This window comes from Amphibalanus amphitrite, unplaced genomic scaffold (genome assembly GCF_019059575.1).
Source record: "Amphibalanus amphitrite isolate SeventyFive unplaced genomic scaffold, NRLGWU_Aamphi_draft 000685F_arrow, whole genome shotgun sequence".
In the NCBI taxonomy this organism is placed as follows: domain Eukaryota; kingdom Metazoa; phylum Arthropoda; class Thecostraca; order Balanomorpha; family Balanidae; genus Amphibalanus; species Amphibalanus amphitrite.
Genome location: NW_024882179.1, coordinates 30319 through 48263, shown reverse-complemented (window position 1 = coordinate 48263; position 17945 = coordinate 30319). Strand labels below are relative to the sequence as shown.

The following is a 17945-nucleotide window of genomic DNA, read 5'->3' as shown; positions in this document are numbered from 1 at the left end:
ATATGTGCCCCCGCCCCCCACACTGACCGATCTGTGCCCCCCCCCCCCGCCACTGACCGATTTGTGCTCGGGCGACCGGAGCAGGCCGTGGCCGGGCTCCAGGTCCTGCTGCCACACACTCGGAGTAAACTCCTCCTCTCCCGACTCCGACTCCGAGTCAGACCCCGAGTCGGAGTCAGAGTCGGAGCCGGCGCCGGCCTCTGCCGCCGCACGGTCCGCGCCGTCCTGGAACATACCGAGAGCGAATCATTCTACACTGGGAAATATGCATTGTTTATCTTTCTCGTCATCACACGACCGTAAGTTAAAAAACAAACAATGTGTTATGAAAGCGGAATAGTGCCTTTAGCTCGCCGCTAATTTTGGCTGCCCAACATATCTCTATCTCTCCCGGGCTATTCGTATCTCCCCCGTTCACAGAGACACAGAGACTCCCCAACCATCTCTATCCCGCTGACACAGACTCCGCTGACAGACTCCCCGCTGACACAGACTCCCCTGACCGACTCCCCAGTCACACAGACTCCCGCTGACAGACTCCCCCGCAGCTGACACAGTCTCCCCTCCCCCATGTCCCACCTGCCAGACGAACTCGCCGCTGGTGGAGCTCAGGCCGTCCTCGTCCTCGTCGTCCGGCTCCCAGTCGGGCGTGTAGCGGCCGCCGGCCGGATCGTCCGGCTGCGCCACGCCCCACTGGTCGTTCAGCCGGCGCAGCCGCTCGGCGCGCTCGGCCCGCCCCTCGTCGCCCTCTCCCTCGCCGTACTCCTCATTGATGAGCCGCAGCCGGTCTCGCAGCGCCAGCGCGTCGGCCGCCGACCACGGCGAGTCGTCCTCCAGGAACGCCGCCTCGGGACTCCAGCGCGACTCCTGCGGCCCGGCGGCGCCCTCCTGCTCCTGCTCCTGGTCCTGTTGCTCGGCGGCGGCGGCGGGGTCCTCTGGGGACCGGACCGCGCCCGGCGCCGGCCGGCCCGGACGCTCCAAGCGCTCAAACACCACCCCGTCCTCGTCGTACTCTATCTCCGGGGCGGTGTCCGGCTCCGGCAGCGGCCCGGAGCTTACAGCAACGTCCGGCTCCGGCCGCAGTCCGGAGTTTACGGTGGTGTCCGGCTCCGGCAGCGGCCCGGAGTTTACGGCCGTCTCCGGCTCCGGCAGCGGCCCGGAGTTTACGGCGGTGTCCGGCCCCGGCTGCAGTCGCCGCTCAGAGTCCCGCTCGCACTGTACACCGGGCACGGGTCGGTGCGGCCGCGCCTCCAACACGTCCCCGCTCTCGTCCAGGCCGAGCTCTCCCGGTCCGCGGCCGTCCCCTCCCTCCCCCTCACTCGCTCCCAGTCTCTCTCCCCCGGCGGGCAGAGCGGCGCCCGTCAAAGCGGCCCACTCGCCGCCACTGGACACTTCCTCGCCGTCAGTGGCGTCTACCTTCAGTCTTTTATCTCCACTGCGCGCAGTAGTGTCACTATGTTCAACTTCTTTCCTCTTGTCACGTCTATCATCCCACTCCATCTCCCCACCCCCTCCGTCCCGCTCCCCCGGCTCCCAGTCGGCCGGCTCCGGGCCGCGGTCCCTCAGTGTGCGGGCGCGCGCGTCGCCCAGTGGCCACGGCCGGCCGGCCGGGCTCGGCTCGTCGTCCTCGTCCGAGGAGAGGCTGTCGGTGGGCTCCCCGAACCGGCGCACGTCGTCGTAGGTCGGGATGGAGGCGTCCAGAGCCAGCTCCTCGGCCGTCAGCGCCGCAGACTCCGCCGCAGACTCCGCCGGCGGCGGGGGCGGGGGCGGGGGCGGGGGCGGGCCGGCGGTCACCGGCAGCGAGCGGCGCCGCTCCGCCTGTCACGGGGCGCAGACAGACAGGGTCAGAGGGGAGAGAGGGACCGCTCCGCCTGTCACAGGGCGCGGACAGACAGGGTCAGAGGGGAGAGAGGGACCGCTCCGCCTGCGGCAGGGCGCAGACAGACAGGGTCAGAGGGGAGAGGGACCGCTCCGCCTGTCACAGGGCGCAGAGCAGGTCAGAGGAGAGGAAATCAGTCCGGCGCCGCCGCCGCCTTCATTTCATTACGCTGGATTAAAGAAGTAATCTATAACAACAGACATTCCTGAATTGTTATAACAAGTGCCGAAACCTTTCTGTTCTTAGGACGGGTCTTCGGCCAGCGAAACACCAGACAATACGCATTCCATTAATCCCATTGGCATTCCCCCATATGGTGACTTTGCGGTGCACCTCCCCACATTCCCACTTTGTCATACACCTCCCCCTGCATCCGCACCTTGTGGTAGATCTCGCCGTGGCTGAGGACGTGGTAGCCGGCGAGCGGCGGCAGTGAGGCCGGCTGTCCGTGTCCCGTCTCTCGGTCCCTGTCCGGTACCGCCGCCGCCTCCCCGGGCGCCGGGTACTGCCAGTCGGCCGGCTGCTCGGCGCCGGCGCCCTCCCAGCCGGCCGCGCCGGCCGCGCCGCCCGCCAGGTCATAGGAGGCCACCGAGCGGGTCAGGCCGGCAGCCGGGCCCGGCCCGAGCCCCGGTCCGGTCACATCGACCGGCAGGCTCTCGTAGTCCCCTGAGGGAGGGGGGGGGGGGAGAGGGGTGTTAAGAGCGGGTCACTCCACCCCGGTCACATCGACCGGCAGGCTCTCGTAGTCCCCTGAGGGAGGGGAGGGCCAGGGGTGTTAGGAGCGGGTCACACCACCCCCGGTCCGGTCACATCGACCGGCAGGCTCTCGTAGTCCCCTGAGGGAGGACGGGAGGGGTGTTAGGAGCGGGTCACACCACCCCCGGCCCGGTCACATCGACCGGCAGGCTCTCGTAGTCCCCTGAGGGAGGACGAGAGGGGTGTTAGGAGCGGGTCACACCACCCCCGGCCCGGTCACATCCACCGGCAGGCTCTCGTAGTCCCCTGAGGGAGGGAAGGGAGGGTGTTAGGAGCGGGTCACACCACCCCCGGCCCGGTCACATCGACCAGCAGGCTCTCGTAGTCCCCTGAGGGAGGGGAGGGGTATTAGGAGCGGGTCACACCACCCCCGGCCCGGTCACATCCACCGGCAGGCTCTCGTAGTCCCCTGAGGGAGGAAGGGAGTGTTAGGAGCGGGTCACACCACCCCCGGCCCGGTCACATCGACCGGCAGGCTCTCGTAGTCGCCTGGGGGACGGGAGGGTGTTAGGAGCGGGTCGCTCGGGGGACGGACATTCACTGTTCACAGCCGGTATGGCGAGATTAGATGATATACTGCGGCTGTGACGCCGCGAGCAATATGACGCCGCTGAGAGGCCAGACCGAATCAGGGAGTCTGTCAACGGCTCTGCAGTCATTGACGCCACCAATACCGTGCAATATCCCATCCCAATATACAAGTGAACACTGAACATATAACTACGGTGTATATTTTATACAAGCGCTCGTTCGACCGTAAACTTACATGTTACAAAAAGTGCATGCCTTGTGCGTTTGATGCAAGGTATGTGCTACTAGCAACCAGTCACCCTCCTGACAAATAGTGCCGTAAGCAGGAATGTGCCAAACCCAGAACGATCCCCACCTCATTCAAGCAGTCCCAGCTCGCTCGTCTCATCACTCCCCCACCGAGTTCCACTGATTTCAGACACACGCCGCGGCGCCGGGCGCCGGTTTATCTTACCTTCATAGTCGGACTCGTCTCCGACTGCGCTGCCGACTCTGGCCGAGGGCGACTCGCCCTCCGCCCACGGGTCGGCGCCGCGCCGCTCCTCCTCCTCCGCCGGCGGCGGCGGTGGCTGCGCGGGCTCGGCGCGCGGCACGAAGGCCAGGTGGGCGCGCGGCCGGCCGCCGGCCACCAGGCGCGCCTCCAGCGACTCCGTGTCCACCTCGAGCACGTCCGAGGCCTCCGAGTCGGAGAGCGGCTCCGGCGGCGGGCCGTCCGGCGCCGCGCCGCCGCCGGCCGCCGGCCACTCCAGGTCCGTCAGCTGCAGCGCCGCGCCGCCGCGCACCACCCGCGGCGGCTGCGTCTTCGCCCGGTCCTCTGCCACAGGGGCGGACGGCCGGGACTCGGCAGAGCTGGCCAGAGCCCTCAGCTCGGCCACTAGCGCCGCCGAGACGGGCCGGCGGGTGGCGGCCGGCTCCGGCTCCGGCTCCGGGCCGCCGCTCCCGGACACGGCGGCAGTCCCGGACGCCGCGGCCCCGGACTCCAGTCCTCCCAGGCTGGCCGTGGCCGCGTCACCGGCGGTCGGCTCGGCGGTCAGACTGGAGTAGACGTCCCCCACGCCCGGGATCAGGATGGCCCCCTCCGCGGAGGCCGCCCGCAGTTTCCTGGGCACGGTGACCGGCTCGTCCAGTCGGAACTCGATCCGAGCCGGTTTGGTCGGCCCCGCGCCGAGGCCGCCCTTGGACTCCGGCTGGGGCGGAGCGGACAGACTGCCGTCCTCTCTGGTGATATGGTTCCCCGTCGACGCGTCTCCTTCATGTGCCTCAGTGTTTCCGTTTTGACGCGGTCCGACCTCCTCCGAGGTATCCTCAGTCACACCGACTGGGGGAGGCCCGCTGTCCGCCGGCTGTACTGCTCCGTCACCACAGACACCAGTAGTAGCGTCACCAGTCACCAGGTCACCACTGAGGCCCTCTGCCGGCCGTCCCCCGTCCACCGCGCGGTCCGCCCCCACCGGCCGACTGTCAGTGGCTCCCCCAATCACTCCGAGCCCGTTCTGTAGCTGCTCGGCACTCCGCTGGGGGACCACCACCTCCTCCGTCCGGTCGGGGGTGTTCTCCGCGGAGCCGGCGCCCTCAGGGATGTGACTAACCCCCGAGAGGCCGCCGGCCGCCGGCGGGCCCGAGTCCTGGGAGCCGTCCGGCTCGCCGCGCGAACTCAGCACGTCAGCGGGGGTCGGGAGGTCAGCGGACGCCCTCAGCCGCTCAGTGGCCGGGGGGTCAGCGGACACCCTGAGCTGCTCGGTGGCCGGGAGGTCAGCGGACACCGGGTGGGCCGGTGGGGCCGCGCCCGCTGCCTGCCAGTCCGCGGCCGGTGTGGGCTCCGTCCAGTCCGGGGAACGGCTGGCAGCTGTCTCTGCCGCCGGCGGTCCGTCGCCTCCCCCCGGCCGCTCGGTGTCCGGTGTGGAGGAGGCCGGGTCCGGTATAGGGGAGGCCGGGTCCGATGTGGGGGAGGCCGGGTCCCGTTGGACACCGGCCGGGTCCGACCGGGCCGCCGCCCGCCGCTCCTGGCCGGCGTCGCACGGCCGGATCTCCACCTGGAGGCGGGAGCGGGAACTGATCACACAAGCCCGCGGCTCGCCGTTCGATTGCAGTCCGACCAGGTCCCGGCGGCCATACCTCCGACATTTCCTCGACAGGTTTTAGCGCCCGTAGGATCTTTCATGTCACATTTTACAATTTGGACCGCCTTTGAGCAGTAGCTAACATCGTCTCTCTTTCAAACAAAGGACAAATATTGGCTGAAGAGGAGCGGCTAGCTTCGGCAGAACTGAGACGCTTATCAGTGACGCAAGTGGTAATTTTAATTTGATTCTGTTAGTGATATTCTAAGTCACAAAACAATTATGAACTTTTAAGCTAATCGAAACAGAAGTGCATGAGACATTGTCATAAAATAGCTTTGTAGTGATGAAGAATGAAAGCGCAGTAGAAAGAAGAACCGTTTTATTCCTCCAAAGTGGTGGCAACAGCAGAAGCCGCCAAAGCATCCCGCTTTGACCAAGACAGAGATAAAGGGGAAGAAGCATGGCCCCCGGCCGCTGCCCTACACGGCCCAGATAGCGAGAGCCGAGCAGCCTACTCTGGACAGATACAGGGCGGTAAGAGCCGAACAGACCACTCCGGACAGACTAGACAGGGCGGTAAGAGCCAAACGGACCACTCCACATAGAGACAGGGTAGGAGGCGGACTAAGGGGCCGCGGCGGCGCTACATCTACCCCGGACAGTCCCCATACTGTCAGCTCAGAGTTCGGCTCACCCAGCCACCGGCCGGCGGCCGCCGCCTGTACCCGTCCCCGGCGCACCGACCGGCGCCACTGACCTCGACAAAGGCGTCCTCGTGCTCCCTCCAGCTGTCGGGGATGTGGTCCTCCTCCAGCAGCGCGTCCTCCTGGTCCTGGTCCTGGTCCTCGGCCTCCTCGCGGATGGTCTCCAGTCCGGGGACCGCCGGCCGGCAGATCATCCCCACCTCCTCCTCCTCCTGCTCTCTCTGTTCCTCCTCCTGCTGCTCTGCCCCGGCCGGGTCGGGCAGCGCTCGGCGCAGCTCGGCGCGGATGGCCGCGAACGCCGCCTCCTCGTCGCTGGGTATCAGCTCCCGCTCCAGGCCGCCCTGTTCCAGTTCCAGCTCCATCTCCAGCTGCAGCGGGTCGAAGGCGGCGCCGGGACCCTCCCCGGACGGGACCAGCGGGTCGAAGCCGCCGCTGCCGTGGCGGCCGTGCCGAGACGCCGGCGCAGAGTCCGCCGGCTCGGCGCCGTCCGCCGGCTCGGCCGCGCCCTCGAGGAACATGGATCGGTAGTTTTTCTGCGGCGATTGGCGGCGCGCCGCCTCCACCAGCGCCTGGGTGAGCTCGGTGGCCAGCCGGAGCCCGGCCCACAGCTCCTCACCCTCTCCTGCGGAGGGGCCGCGGTCGGCCCAGAGCTCTTCACCCTCCCCGGCGGAGGGGCCGCGGCCGGCCCACAGCTCCTCGCCCTCCCCTGCCGGGGCGCCGCGGCCGGCCCACAGCTCCTCACTGTCCCCTGCTGGGGCGCCGCGGCCGGCCCACAGCTCCTCGCCCTCTCCTGCCGGGGCGCCGCGGCCGGCCCACAGCTCCTCGCCCTCCCCGGCGGAAGGGCCGCCGGCGGTCCACAGCCCGGGCCGCTGCTCGGCTTCAGACAGCTCTCCGTCCGCAGAGGCACCGAGGCCCGACTGCAGCCGGTACTTTGAGCCGGAGCCGGCGGCGGTAGGCACCGGCTGGGGACTGTCACCAGCCAGCGCGTCCACCGCTCCGCCAGAGTCGGCGCCGGGCGAGTACTGGTGGCTGGAATCTCCGGTATTGGACGTCACTGGGGCGGCAGGAGCGGTTACAGCCGTGGCTGCGGCAGCCCCGTCCCCAGTGCCGACTGCATCCGCGCCTCCAGTATCGGCCGGCCGGGCGGCGTCCCAGGCGGCCGGCGACATCCCCAGCTCTCCCGGCGTGAGCTCGAAGCCGCCGCTGCCGTCCAGGCTGGTCAGGGTATCGTTCTGTGGCTCCGCGCCGCCCGGTACCGGTACGGGCTCTGGCAGGGTATCGTCCTGCCGCTCCGGGCCGCCCGGCACCGGTACAGGCTCTGACAGGGTATCGTCCTGTGGCTCCGCGCCGCCCGGTACCGGTACAGGCTCTGACAGGGTATCGTCCTGTGGCTCCGCGCCGCCCGGTACCGGTACAGGCTCTGACAGGGTATCGTCCTGCCGCTCCGGGCAGCCCGGCACCGGTACAGGCTCTGACAGGGTATCGTCCTGCCGCTCCGGGCAGCCCGGCACAGACAAAGGATCCGATATACGTCCGTCAGGCAGCGGTACGCACTCTGATGCTGGTCCTGCAGACAATGTCCAGAGCGACGCTCCGTCCCCCACGGCGCCGTCCGTGGTTTCATTCGTCGGGGTTTCATTCGCACTCACCATGGGGCTGTCTGCGAGGGCCAGAAGATCAGATAGGGAGAAGTCTGCAGCCGGGGCAGGCTGCCCAGACGGCAGACCGGATGGCTCCGAAGGCAGAGCGGATGGCTCCGAGGGCAGTGTGAGCTGTTCCCAGGCCACAGCGGATGGTTCCGAGGGCAGAGTGAGCCCTTCCGAGGGCAGTGCGGACTGCTCCAAGGCAAGAGTAAGCTGTTCTGAGGGCAGAGTGGACTGCTCTGAGGCCGCCGAGCTCAGTCCCGTGGACGCGCGCAGCAGACCCACAGACCCACTGTTCAGAGCCGGCACATCCACGGGCGCGGCAGTATCGGTCTTTGGCTGGTCCGGATCAGCAGACGCAGCCTCTTTGGGCGACACCGGGTCCCACTGCAGTGGCGTACCACCCGCGCCAGCCGACGTAGGTATATCGGGAATATCACTCTCCAAACAAACGGACCCTTCAGCAGAGAGCAGTGCCACAACAGGCGCCGACGCTTCCCCAAACTTGGAGTCTAACAGAGGACGAGTCGGCTTTGAGATCTTGCTTTCAATGCTCCCGTTTTCCAAACTGACCAACACTTGTTCATTCGGCTGAGACGCAACAGGAATGACTAGATTTTCCTCTAATACGGCAGAGTTGTCCCCGGAGAGCTCACTCTCTGTCCCAGCTCCGGCCAGCTGTGCAGGAATCGTCCCCTGACTCTCCGCTACAGACGCTTCTCCACTCGCTGCTCCGGCCGGCGCTGGGGCCGGCCCTTCACTCCCGGCTCCGGTCGGCCCTTCACTCCCGGCTCCCGCCGCCGCCGTGGTCCGGTCAGCCGGCCCGGCGGCCGCTCCGTCCGCTGCGCCGCCGCCGGCGGGCCCGGGCCGGCCCGGCGCCGCCTCGATCACAGTGATGACGTCTGCTGAGAGCCGGCGGTCGGGCCGCAGCGGCGAGCCGGCCGGCTCCTCGGCCGAGCCCCACAGCTTGCTGGGCGCCAGCTCGGCGCGCGAGCACAGCGAGCGCACCTCCTCCTCGTCGGGCAGCTCTGCCAGCTCGTCACACGTGCTGTGGCCGAACGTGGAGCTCAGCGACGGACTGCGCGCCGGCGAGTCCGGCTCGGCCGGCGGCGCCTTGTCGGCCGCGCCGGCGCACGGCCGGGGCACGTCGCCGCCGCCGCCGGCCGCCTCGCGGCGCAGGCTGGCCATGTCCAGCTCGTCGTCACCGTCGTCGGCCAGCAGGGCTGCGTCGCAGCCCGGCTCGCTGCCGGCGCTGAGGTCGTCGCCGGCCAGCGGCGCGTAGGCCGGCGCCGAGTGGCGGCTGCCCATCAGCGTGTCGGCAGAGGCGTCCGGCTGAGTCTCGACGGCCGTCTGGTAGGCCGAGCCGATGTACTCGTTGAAGGAGGGACTGCGCCGGCCGCGCGGTGTGCTGGTCAGTCGCAGGCCGAGCCTCCCCGACAGGTCTCCGTCCCCGGCGGCACACGAGTCGGTCACACTGTCCGCGGCCGGGCCGTCCACAACGCTCAGCTCTGCGGCCAGCGTGCTGTCGGCGGCAGTGAAGTACTCGCTGCCCGCAGCAGTGCTCAGCTCCGCGCCCAGGTCCGCACTCTCACCGGCATCACTCGCCAAACACCCCTCACAGTTCGTCTCAGAATCTGACGCCAGTTTACTGCTGCCGTCGCTGTTCTCATTTAAAACGAGCCTGAAAGCACGGGGCTCAGTGGCTGGGGGCTCCTCCGCTTGCGAGCTCTGCAGGGACTGCTGGCCGGTGTCGGGCTGTCGGGGCGGCGTGGCCTCTGTCAGACAGAGCTGCGGCACCGCATGCGGCGTGCGGGGCGCTGCGGCCGTCCCGCCACCCGCGCCGACCTCCTCCTCCGGCGGCGTGCCGCTACCGTCTCCGAGGGCCCCAGCACCGTCACCACCACCAGCCGGGAGACCGCCGCCGGCTGCCGGCCGCTCCGGCAGACATGCAGAGGCCGCGGGCGCCGACAGCGCCGGCCCGCGCGCCGCTCCCTCCACCAGCGGCCGCTGGGCCCGTGTACTCACAGAGGACTCCGGCTCCGGCTCCGGCTCCGGGTCGGCCGCCCTCGCCGGCTCTCCGGCCGGCTCCGGGTCACTGTCGGCCCGCTCGCTGCCGTACTCCAGGCTGTCCAGCGGCGCCGTCAGCGTCAGGAAGTCCTGCACGCTGCGCGACTGTTCGCGCGCCAGCCGGCCGTCGCCGCTGCCGCCGCTGCCGGCGCTCTGTCCGTCCGGGTCCTCTGCCGGCGGCGGGTGGTCGCCGGCCGCGGGCCCGCCGCCGGGGCCCGGCGCCGCCGGCTCCTCGGCCGCCAGCATCCTGTCCAGGCTGCGCAGCGCGTCGTGCAGCTCCGAGTCCAGACTGGCCGGCTCCGGGGACTCAGAGTCGGAGCCGCCGTCGGCACGGCCGCGCGGCCGCAGCGCCTCCCACCTGACGGCAGCGCCGGGACAGGGGGTCAGAACTCACAGAAGGAGTGGGGGCGGGGCAGCGGGGGGTCAGGGGGTCAGACGGAGTGGGGGTCTTCAGCAGCTGAAGTGGGAAATATCAGCTGCTGATATTTCCCACCACACAATCGCTCTGCCTCCCGTCTCCTCAGCTCTGCCTCCCAGCCCCTCCGCTCTCCCCCTACTCCTCTCCTCTTCCCCCGGCTGCTCACCTCTCCTCGAAGTCGTCCCTGGGCGGCGCCGTCAGCTGCGAGAGCAGCGCGTGGATGCGGTGCACGGTGGGCCGCTGGCCGGGCGGCAGCCAGCAGAGCTGCATCACGTGGTACCTGGGACACACACAGCGGGCGTCAGTACAGCTGCATCACGTGGTACCTGGCACACACAGCGGGCGTCAGTACAGCTGTGTCACGTGGTACCTGGCACACACAGCGGGCGTCAGTACAGCTGTGTCACGTGGTACCTGGCACACACAGCGGGCGTCAGTACAGCTGTGTCACGTGGTACCTGGCACACACACAGCTGCATCACGTGGTACCTGACACACACAGCGGGCGTCAGTACAGCTGCATCACGTGGTACCTGGCACACAGTACAGCGGGCGTCACGTGGTACCTGGGACACACAGCTGCATCACGTGGTACCTGGCGCACACAGCGGGCGTCAGTACAGCTGTGTCACGTGGTACCTGGCACACACAGCGGGCGTCAGTACAGCTGTGTCACGTGGTACCTGGCACACACAGCGGGCGTCAGTACAGCTGTGTCACGTGGTACCTGGGACACACAGCGGGCGTCAGTACAGCTGTGTCACGTGGTACCTGGGACACACAGCGGGCGTCACGTGGTACCTGACACACACACAGCGGGTGTCACGTGGTACCTGGCACACAGTACAGCGGGCGTCAATACAGCTGTGTCACGTGGTACCTGGGACACACAGCGGGCGTCAGTACAGCTGCGTCACGTGGTACCTGGGACACACAGCGGGCGTCAGTACAGCTGTGTCACGTGGTACCTGGCACACACAGCTGTGTCACGTGGTACCTGGGACACCCAGCGGACGTCACGTGGTACCTGGGACACAGAGCGGGCGTCAGTACAGCTGTGTCACGTGGTACCTGGGACACCCAGCGGCGTCACGTGGTACCTGGCACACAGTACAGCGGGCGTCTGTACGGGCCCGCATCATGCGGTACCATGCGGAGAGATGCACCTGGGACGCGCGCCAGGCTTCCTCTTATCACCTTTGTGGAATGGAACAATGACAGTGACATGGAACCGCGGCCATCCACAGGCTCATTGACAGAACCTGCTGTCGGGCCGGCAGCATGATTGTACTTCGTTCATAGGCAGTGAAAAATACCGGTACAAAGACAAACTCAATGAAACACTTACACGGCAACAATCGAGACACCTGCGTCTGAGTTCCGTACCTACTGTCGTTCTGAGTGGGAGGGACAGGCCGGAGGCCGGGCGTGTGAGGAGTCACTCACACGCTACCTCTGCCGGTCCCGTCCCGGGGTCCGACCCAGTGCCCCACTCACATTCTGTCCGTGGGCGGCTGTATGTACTGTCCGTGTGCGGCTGTATGTACTCACATTCTGTCCGTGTGCGGCGATCCGGTGCTCAGTTTGGGCCGCGACAGCTGCACGTTTCTGTCCATCACCACGTGCTGGATGACGTCATCGTCTGAGAGCGGCGCGTACGGCAGCGCCGCGAACGCCAGCAGCTCCCACATCAGCACCCCCAGCGACCACACGTTCGACGCCTTGGTCACCTGCGGCGGGGGAAGGGGAGGGGCAGGTCAGGCCCGCGCCATACACGCCGGGTACGTCACTAAATCTACGGCACACAGCCCAAAGCCTGCGGGTGCGTCACAGAAACTACGCCAGGCGTGGGAAGGTCGTCGTTGGGTCGTTAGAGGTAATCGACGTAAAACAGGGCACCCGAGCACGCGACAAGGCGTTGCCATGGGAACGACCGGCGTGTCTCAATGAGGGCCGCCACTGGCTGGCACCCAAGGCCATAGAACTTCCTGGCACCGTTCTGGTCCGGAGCCATGTCGGGAAGGCTGGCTGTCCGAAACACTGCACCGGCCACAGCCACCACACAATTAGGGCTGATAATCCCGGGACTTTTTGGCAATCCCGGGATCCCGGGATTTTAGAAATGCAATCCCGGGATATCCCGGGATCCCGGGATTGAGCAGTTTTTATTTTAACCTGTCTACAAAGCAGAATTTTCTTGCAATATCGTATGTATATGGCGCATCCTTACCATCATAAACACAATACCAGGCATACACCTTCACCCCGAACAAATATAAGAGCATGAATGACATTGATCATTGTATTTCTTGTTTATATTTCGAGTCAGGATACAGTAGACGTGCCTACGGATTGTGGTCGTCTGACCAGCAGCATGTCCTGGTCACATTCACTTGTTACGGTAGTAGCACTTGAGGAAGCAAAGTGCATCAACGACTTCGTCGCCGAGACTCGACCGCACTTTTGTGACGATATTCCCGACAGTGGAAAACACTCGTTCCGATTCAACGCTCGTAGGAACTATGCCCTTCAGCCAGTTGTAGGACAGCGCTACCATGCCTGTCCTTCCTGAGATAGGTAAATTTTCCAATTCTTTCCTTATGGCCTTCGTCATCATCAGAGAAGATTGCGAAAAGTTAATCCCAGACGGGCATGAACTGGTGCCTTGCTCTGGGTCTCATACCACCATGCTTGCTCCTGAGGTGGACGTGAAGTCCTTTGGTGGAACCTCCAGGTATTTTCAGTACCTTTTTACAAAGACGACACTTTGCTGTGTGGCCATCTTGACTTCTTAGATAATGTCCCACACCGCACTGCCTTTAAATTCAGCAAAATCCGACATTTTGGCAAAGTTAGCTATAGCTTATCACAAAGGCACGTAATTAATAATTATTCACTAACGGTAACCATGCCCAGGGCGCCCGGCCAGCCTCATGGATCGTCCAGCCACGGGGCACTGACTGACAGTAACTGAGCCACCAGACGTGCTCCCACAGTCACACAGAGAAGACGGCCGACCTCCTCCCACTCGATGGACTCGAATTCGATAGTCGGCATAGTATGTATGTCATCGTGCAAAATGATCTGTTAAACCGAGTACGCGAGGGACGTCGCGGCAGGCGCGGATACAAGGGGGGGGGGCCATGGGGGCCATGGCCCCCCCTTGGCCGATTTTTTTTCAAAAATAAAATAAAAAGTTAAAAAGTTAAAAAGCTGAAAAGGGGGCCTCCTGAAAATAAAGTGGCCGAAATCCGATGAGTTTTTTTTTTAACCTACCCACTTAGTTATTTCTTAGAAGACTAGCTGAGAAGACTTCTTTGTTAGAAGATTGGTAAAGCTTTTCATAACTTGGAGGTCTCTTATACTCACAGAGATGACCACTTTTACAGGGCCTCCTAACCTGCACAGAGGGCCTCCAAGCCTGCACAGATGTTGAGATGTTGCCTGAACAGCTAGATAAGCTCAATAGACGCAGTTTTTTTTTTGGGGGGGGGGGGCCAACAAGTGGGAAGATGGGGCCTCCAACAGGTGGGATTATGGGGGGGGGGGCCTCCTGGTTTCTAATGGCCCCTCCCTTGGAGATTTTCTGGATCCGCCCCTGCGTCGCGGGGAGCGAGAGATGAGCCGAGAGAGCTCGTCTCTCGCCACATTGTGAAGGCTGAGACGGTGTGAAACAATGTCAATTAGGTATATATGTAACCAATACTTGTGCATAACGACTTTGCACGGCGTAAGTAAGATCTTTGGACATAAAACTGCACTGTAATGCGTTGTTACTCACTTACCTTTTTTTACATACCTACTATCAGCTACACTTTATGAACGATGTTTCTGTACGGAAAATATCGGGATCCCGAAATCCCGATGCTTCTAATCCCGGGATTCGGGATTAATACAATCCCGGGATCCCGGGATCCCGATCCCGGGATTATCAGCCCTACACACAATGGAACGAGCAGCACAAATCCATTTCTGCTACCATAATTGCCTAACGGCTAATTTATCAATAATAATGAGCCTTTGAAACAACGGCACAATAATAATGTGATTCCTGGACACCCGGACACAAACCTCACCGCACCAGCCTTCCCACAGAGTCGGCAAAGTAGGGTCCTTACAGAGCTTGTCCTCAGTAGCCCATTACCATCAGCACGGCACTACACAGCCCACAGCCGCATCATTTGCCGCTGGGCTATCCGGCGTCCCGCCTCCACATATCCGGCGTCCCGCCTTCAGAGTCTGTTAACGCCACCACAGCGCCTGCTGGCGCCGGCTAACGCTGCACCAGCGCCTGCTAACGCTGCACCGGCGCCTGCTAACGCTGCACCGGCGCCTGCTAACGCCGGCCCACCACAGGCTAACGGTGCACCAGCGCCTGCTAACGCCGGCCCACCACAGGCTAACGCTGCACCAGCGCCTGCTAACGCTGCACCGGCGCCTGCTAACGCCGGCACACCACAGGCTAACGCTGGCCCACCACAGGCTAACGCCCACCCACCACAGGCTAACGCCGGCCCACCACACGGCTAACAGTGCACCAGCGCCTGCTAACGCCGGCCCACCACAGGCTAACGCCGCCCCAGGGCCTGCTAACGCTGCACCAGCGCCTGCTAACGCCGGCCCACCACACGGCTAACGCCGGCCCACCACATGCTAACGCCCACCCACCACAGGCTAACGCCGGCCCACCACACGGCTAACAGTGCACCAGCGCCTGCTAACGCCGGCCCACCACAGGCTAATGCCGGCCCACCACAGGGTAACGTTGCTAACGCTGCTAACGCCGCCGCCGCGTGTCTTTAGGGCCTTGGCCGCCACTATCAACACCCATCGGCCATTAATTCGGGCGTCACAGTTAACCCGGAAACTCATGATTCAGTTTTAATATCAGTTAAGCAAGTGTAAAGCAGGACATTCTAATAGAAGAGTAAGCAAAATAAGCACCAAGCTGTCCGAATGCTATTGACAATGACTTGTTCCACAGGGCGCTGCAGATGAGCTCGGGTTCGGACAGTAGGTATATACTCCCAGGTGGATTGAAGTGTTCATTTACGTGAAAGGATCCAGTGCGCGTTCCCTCGGGTGCGGCCCACCGACCCACTCTGCGAGTGGCACTCAGAGCCACAGAGCGGAGCCGTCAGACAGTGAGGCCGGTCCTTTGACACCGCTGCGGGGCGGCCGGCCGGGCGCGACCTCAGCGGCCACACTGACTGCGTGCGCCCTGTCCGCCACACCGCGCGTCCCGGCCGGCCCGTGACGGCGTCACGCCAGCGGTAAGACGCCGTCACGCGTCACGGGCCGGCCGGGTGCAGGGAGTGAGTCGAGAGGACCCAGCACGGCGAGGTACCCTCCCGACTCGTCTCCTTTTCGGCGAGTTCGGTTCGTACCCCTGGCTCGTCGCCCTGCGCGGCGCGGCCCCGGCCCCCGGTCCGCCGTGGTGTGGACGGTCTGCCGGCCGTGGTAAGTTAGCCGTGGTGTGGACGGCCCCGGTCCGCCGGTGAGCTGTTTGGACGGCCCCGGTGAGCTGTTCGGACGGTCTGCCGGCGAGGTGAGCTGTTTGGACGGCCCCGGTCCGCCGGCGCGGTGAGCTGTTTGGACGGCCCCGGTGAGCTGTTTGGACGGCCCCGGTCCGCCGGTGAGCTGTTTGGACGGCCCCCGGTCCGCCGGTGAGCTGTTTGGACGGCCCCCGGTCCGCCGGTGAGCTGTTTGGACGGTCTGCCGGCGAGGTGAGCTGTTTGGACGGTCTGCCGGCGAGGTGAGCTGTTTGGACGGCCCCCCCGGTCCGCCGGTGAGCTGTTTGGACGGCCCCGGTGAGCTGTTCGGACGGCCCCGGTCCGCCGGTGAGCTGTTTGGACGGCCCCGGTGAGCTGTTTGGACGGCCCCGGTGAGCTGTTTGGACGGCCCCGGTGAGCTGTTTGGACGGCCCCGGTCCGCCGGTGAGCTGTTTGGACGGCCCCGGTCCGCCGGTGAGCTGTTTGGACGGTCTGCCGGGCCCCGGCCAGCTGTTTGGACGGCCCCCGGTCCGCCGGTGAGCTGTTTGGACGGCCCCCGGTCCGCCGCGCCGGTCAGCCGTTTGGACGGTCCGGCGGCAGAACACATCAATAATGTGCACCGATCGACCGGTCTGCACCTCCACGGAGCGGGCGCCGCCGGCCCGGCCGACTCACCACTCCGCGGAGCGGCCGCCGCCGCACGCTGGGCCAGCGGACCGGAAAAGCGCTAGAAATACCCCCAAGAGTGACTTTCCACAATATGAACAAAATATGTATCATTCGATCCCAAATTGATCAAAGCATACGATTCTGATGCCATTTTTGCCCTAAGGTCGAAATTGAGGTGGTCAGTTGTCACCAAACACAAGACTATTTAGACCCGCTAGTGGCCACCACATTTGCCGATTTAAATGCTTATCTTTAGTTGATATTTATTAGTTGACCAGTTGTCGTTTTGAACGCAATTTTCTGTCAGACTAGTTCAGGGCACTGTTGTTCACTGTACCAACAACATTCTTACATATTGCATCGCTTTTCTGCAAGATAAGCTAGCTTTTTGCAAGCAGCTGCAAGACCATAATAAAAATCATATCTAAATTTTTAAATAGACTTTTATAAAAAACGTTATTTCGAGCGGCTAAAAATGAACATCTTATACTAGCCTCTGATTACTCATCTTTCGTTCCATATAGGTGCTTTGCTGCTTTTCCCTGCTACTTTTCGAGATATGCGCCAGTAAACCACATGATGTAGGGGCAATTGTCACCTCGCCGCTCTACTGACGGCCCGGCGCTCTTTAAAGCGCTGAAATTTATGAAAAACGAATGTTTATAATCTGAATAAAATATATGTCCCTGAGCTCAGAATTGATCAACGCACACAATGCTGTCAAAATTTTTGGGCCAAAGTCAATAATTAAGTCATTATGAACCCCCAAACACAAGTCAGTGATAATCAACAACAACTTGCTCTTTAGTTAAACTTTTTGAGAAATGTTATTTCGAGCCGCTAAAGATGAGCATGTCATGCAAACAACTAGTCAATTGTCTGCCATGCCCTATTAACGATTATTGCCTATTACTGCTACTTTTCGAGATATCGTCTGCTAAGTCACCTGATATAGCTGCTATGCCACGTCCTACCGCGGTAGGGTGGCATAGCAGCTATTTCAGGTGACTAAGGCACGATATCTCGAAAAGTAGCAGTAATAGGCAATAATCGTCAATAGGGCATGGCAGACAATTGACTAGTTGTTTGCATGACATGCTCATCTTTAGCGGCTCGAAATAACATTTCTCAAAAAGTCTAACTAAAGAGCAAGTTGTTGTTGATTATCACTGACTTATGTTTGGAGGTTCATAATGACTTAATTATTGACTTTGGCCCAAAAATTTTGACAGCATTGTGTGCGTTGATCAATTCTGAGCTCAGGGACATATATTTTATTCAGATTATAAACATTCGTTTTTCATAAATTTCGGCGCTATAAAGAGCGCCGGGCCGTCAGTAGAGCGGCGAAGTGACAATTGCCCCTACATCATATGGTTTACTGGCGCATATCTCGAAAAGTAGCAGGGAAAAGCAGCAAAGCACCTATATGGAACGAAAGATGAGTAATCAGAGGCTAGTATAAGATGTTCATTTTTAGCCGCTCGAAATAACGTTTTTATAAAAGTCTATTTAAAAATTTAGATATGATTTTTATTTAGGTCTTGCAGCTGCTTGCAAAAAGCTAGCTTATCTTGCAGAAAAGCGATGCAATATGTAAGAATGTTGTTGGTACAGTGAACAACAGTGCCCTGAACTAGTCTGACAGAAAATTGCGTTCAAAACGATAACTGGTCAACTAATAAATATCAAATAAAGATTGGCATTAAAATCGGCGAATGTG

At 62.8% G+C, this 17945-nt stretch overlaps 1 protein-coding gene across 1 annotated transcript in view; it reads right to left on the bottom strand.

Annotated features, from left to right (window-relative positions):
* The window catches only part of LOC122364588, a 48371-nt gene that overhangs the window by 7549 nt on the left and 22877 nt on the right, over positions 1-17945 (bottom strand). The window contains exons 7-13 of the mRNA XM_043335141.1: positions 11613-11791; positions 10228-10341; positions 5987-10001; positions 3621-5199; positions 2259-2545; positions 580-1818; positions 58-225 (exon numbers count right to left, since the gene is read on the bottom strand). Coding sequence (XP_043191076.1) covers positions 58-225; positions 580-1818; positions 2259-2545; positions 3621-5199; positions 5987-10001; positions 10228-10341; positions 11613-11791 — 7581 coding nt within the window. The remainder of the gene's footprint in view (positions 1-57; positions 226-579; positions 1819-2258; positions 2546-3620; positions 5200-5986; positions 10002-10227; positions 10342-11612; positions 11792-17945) is intronic.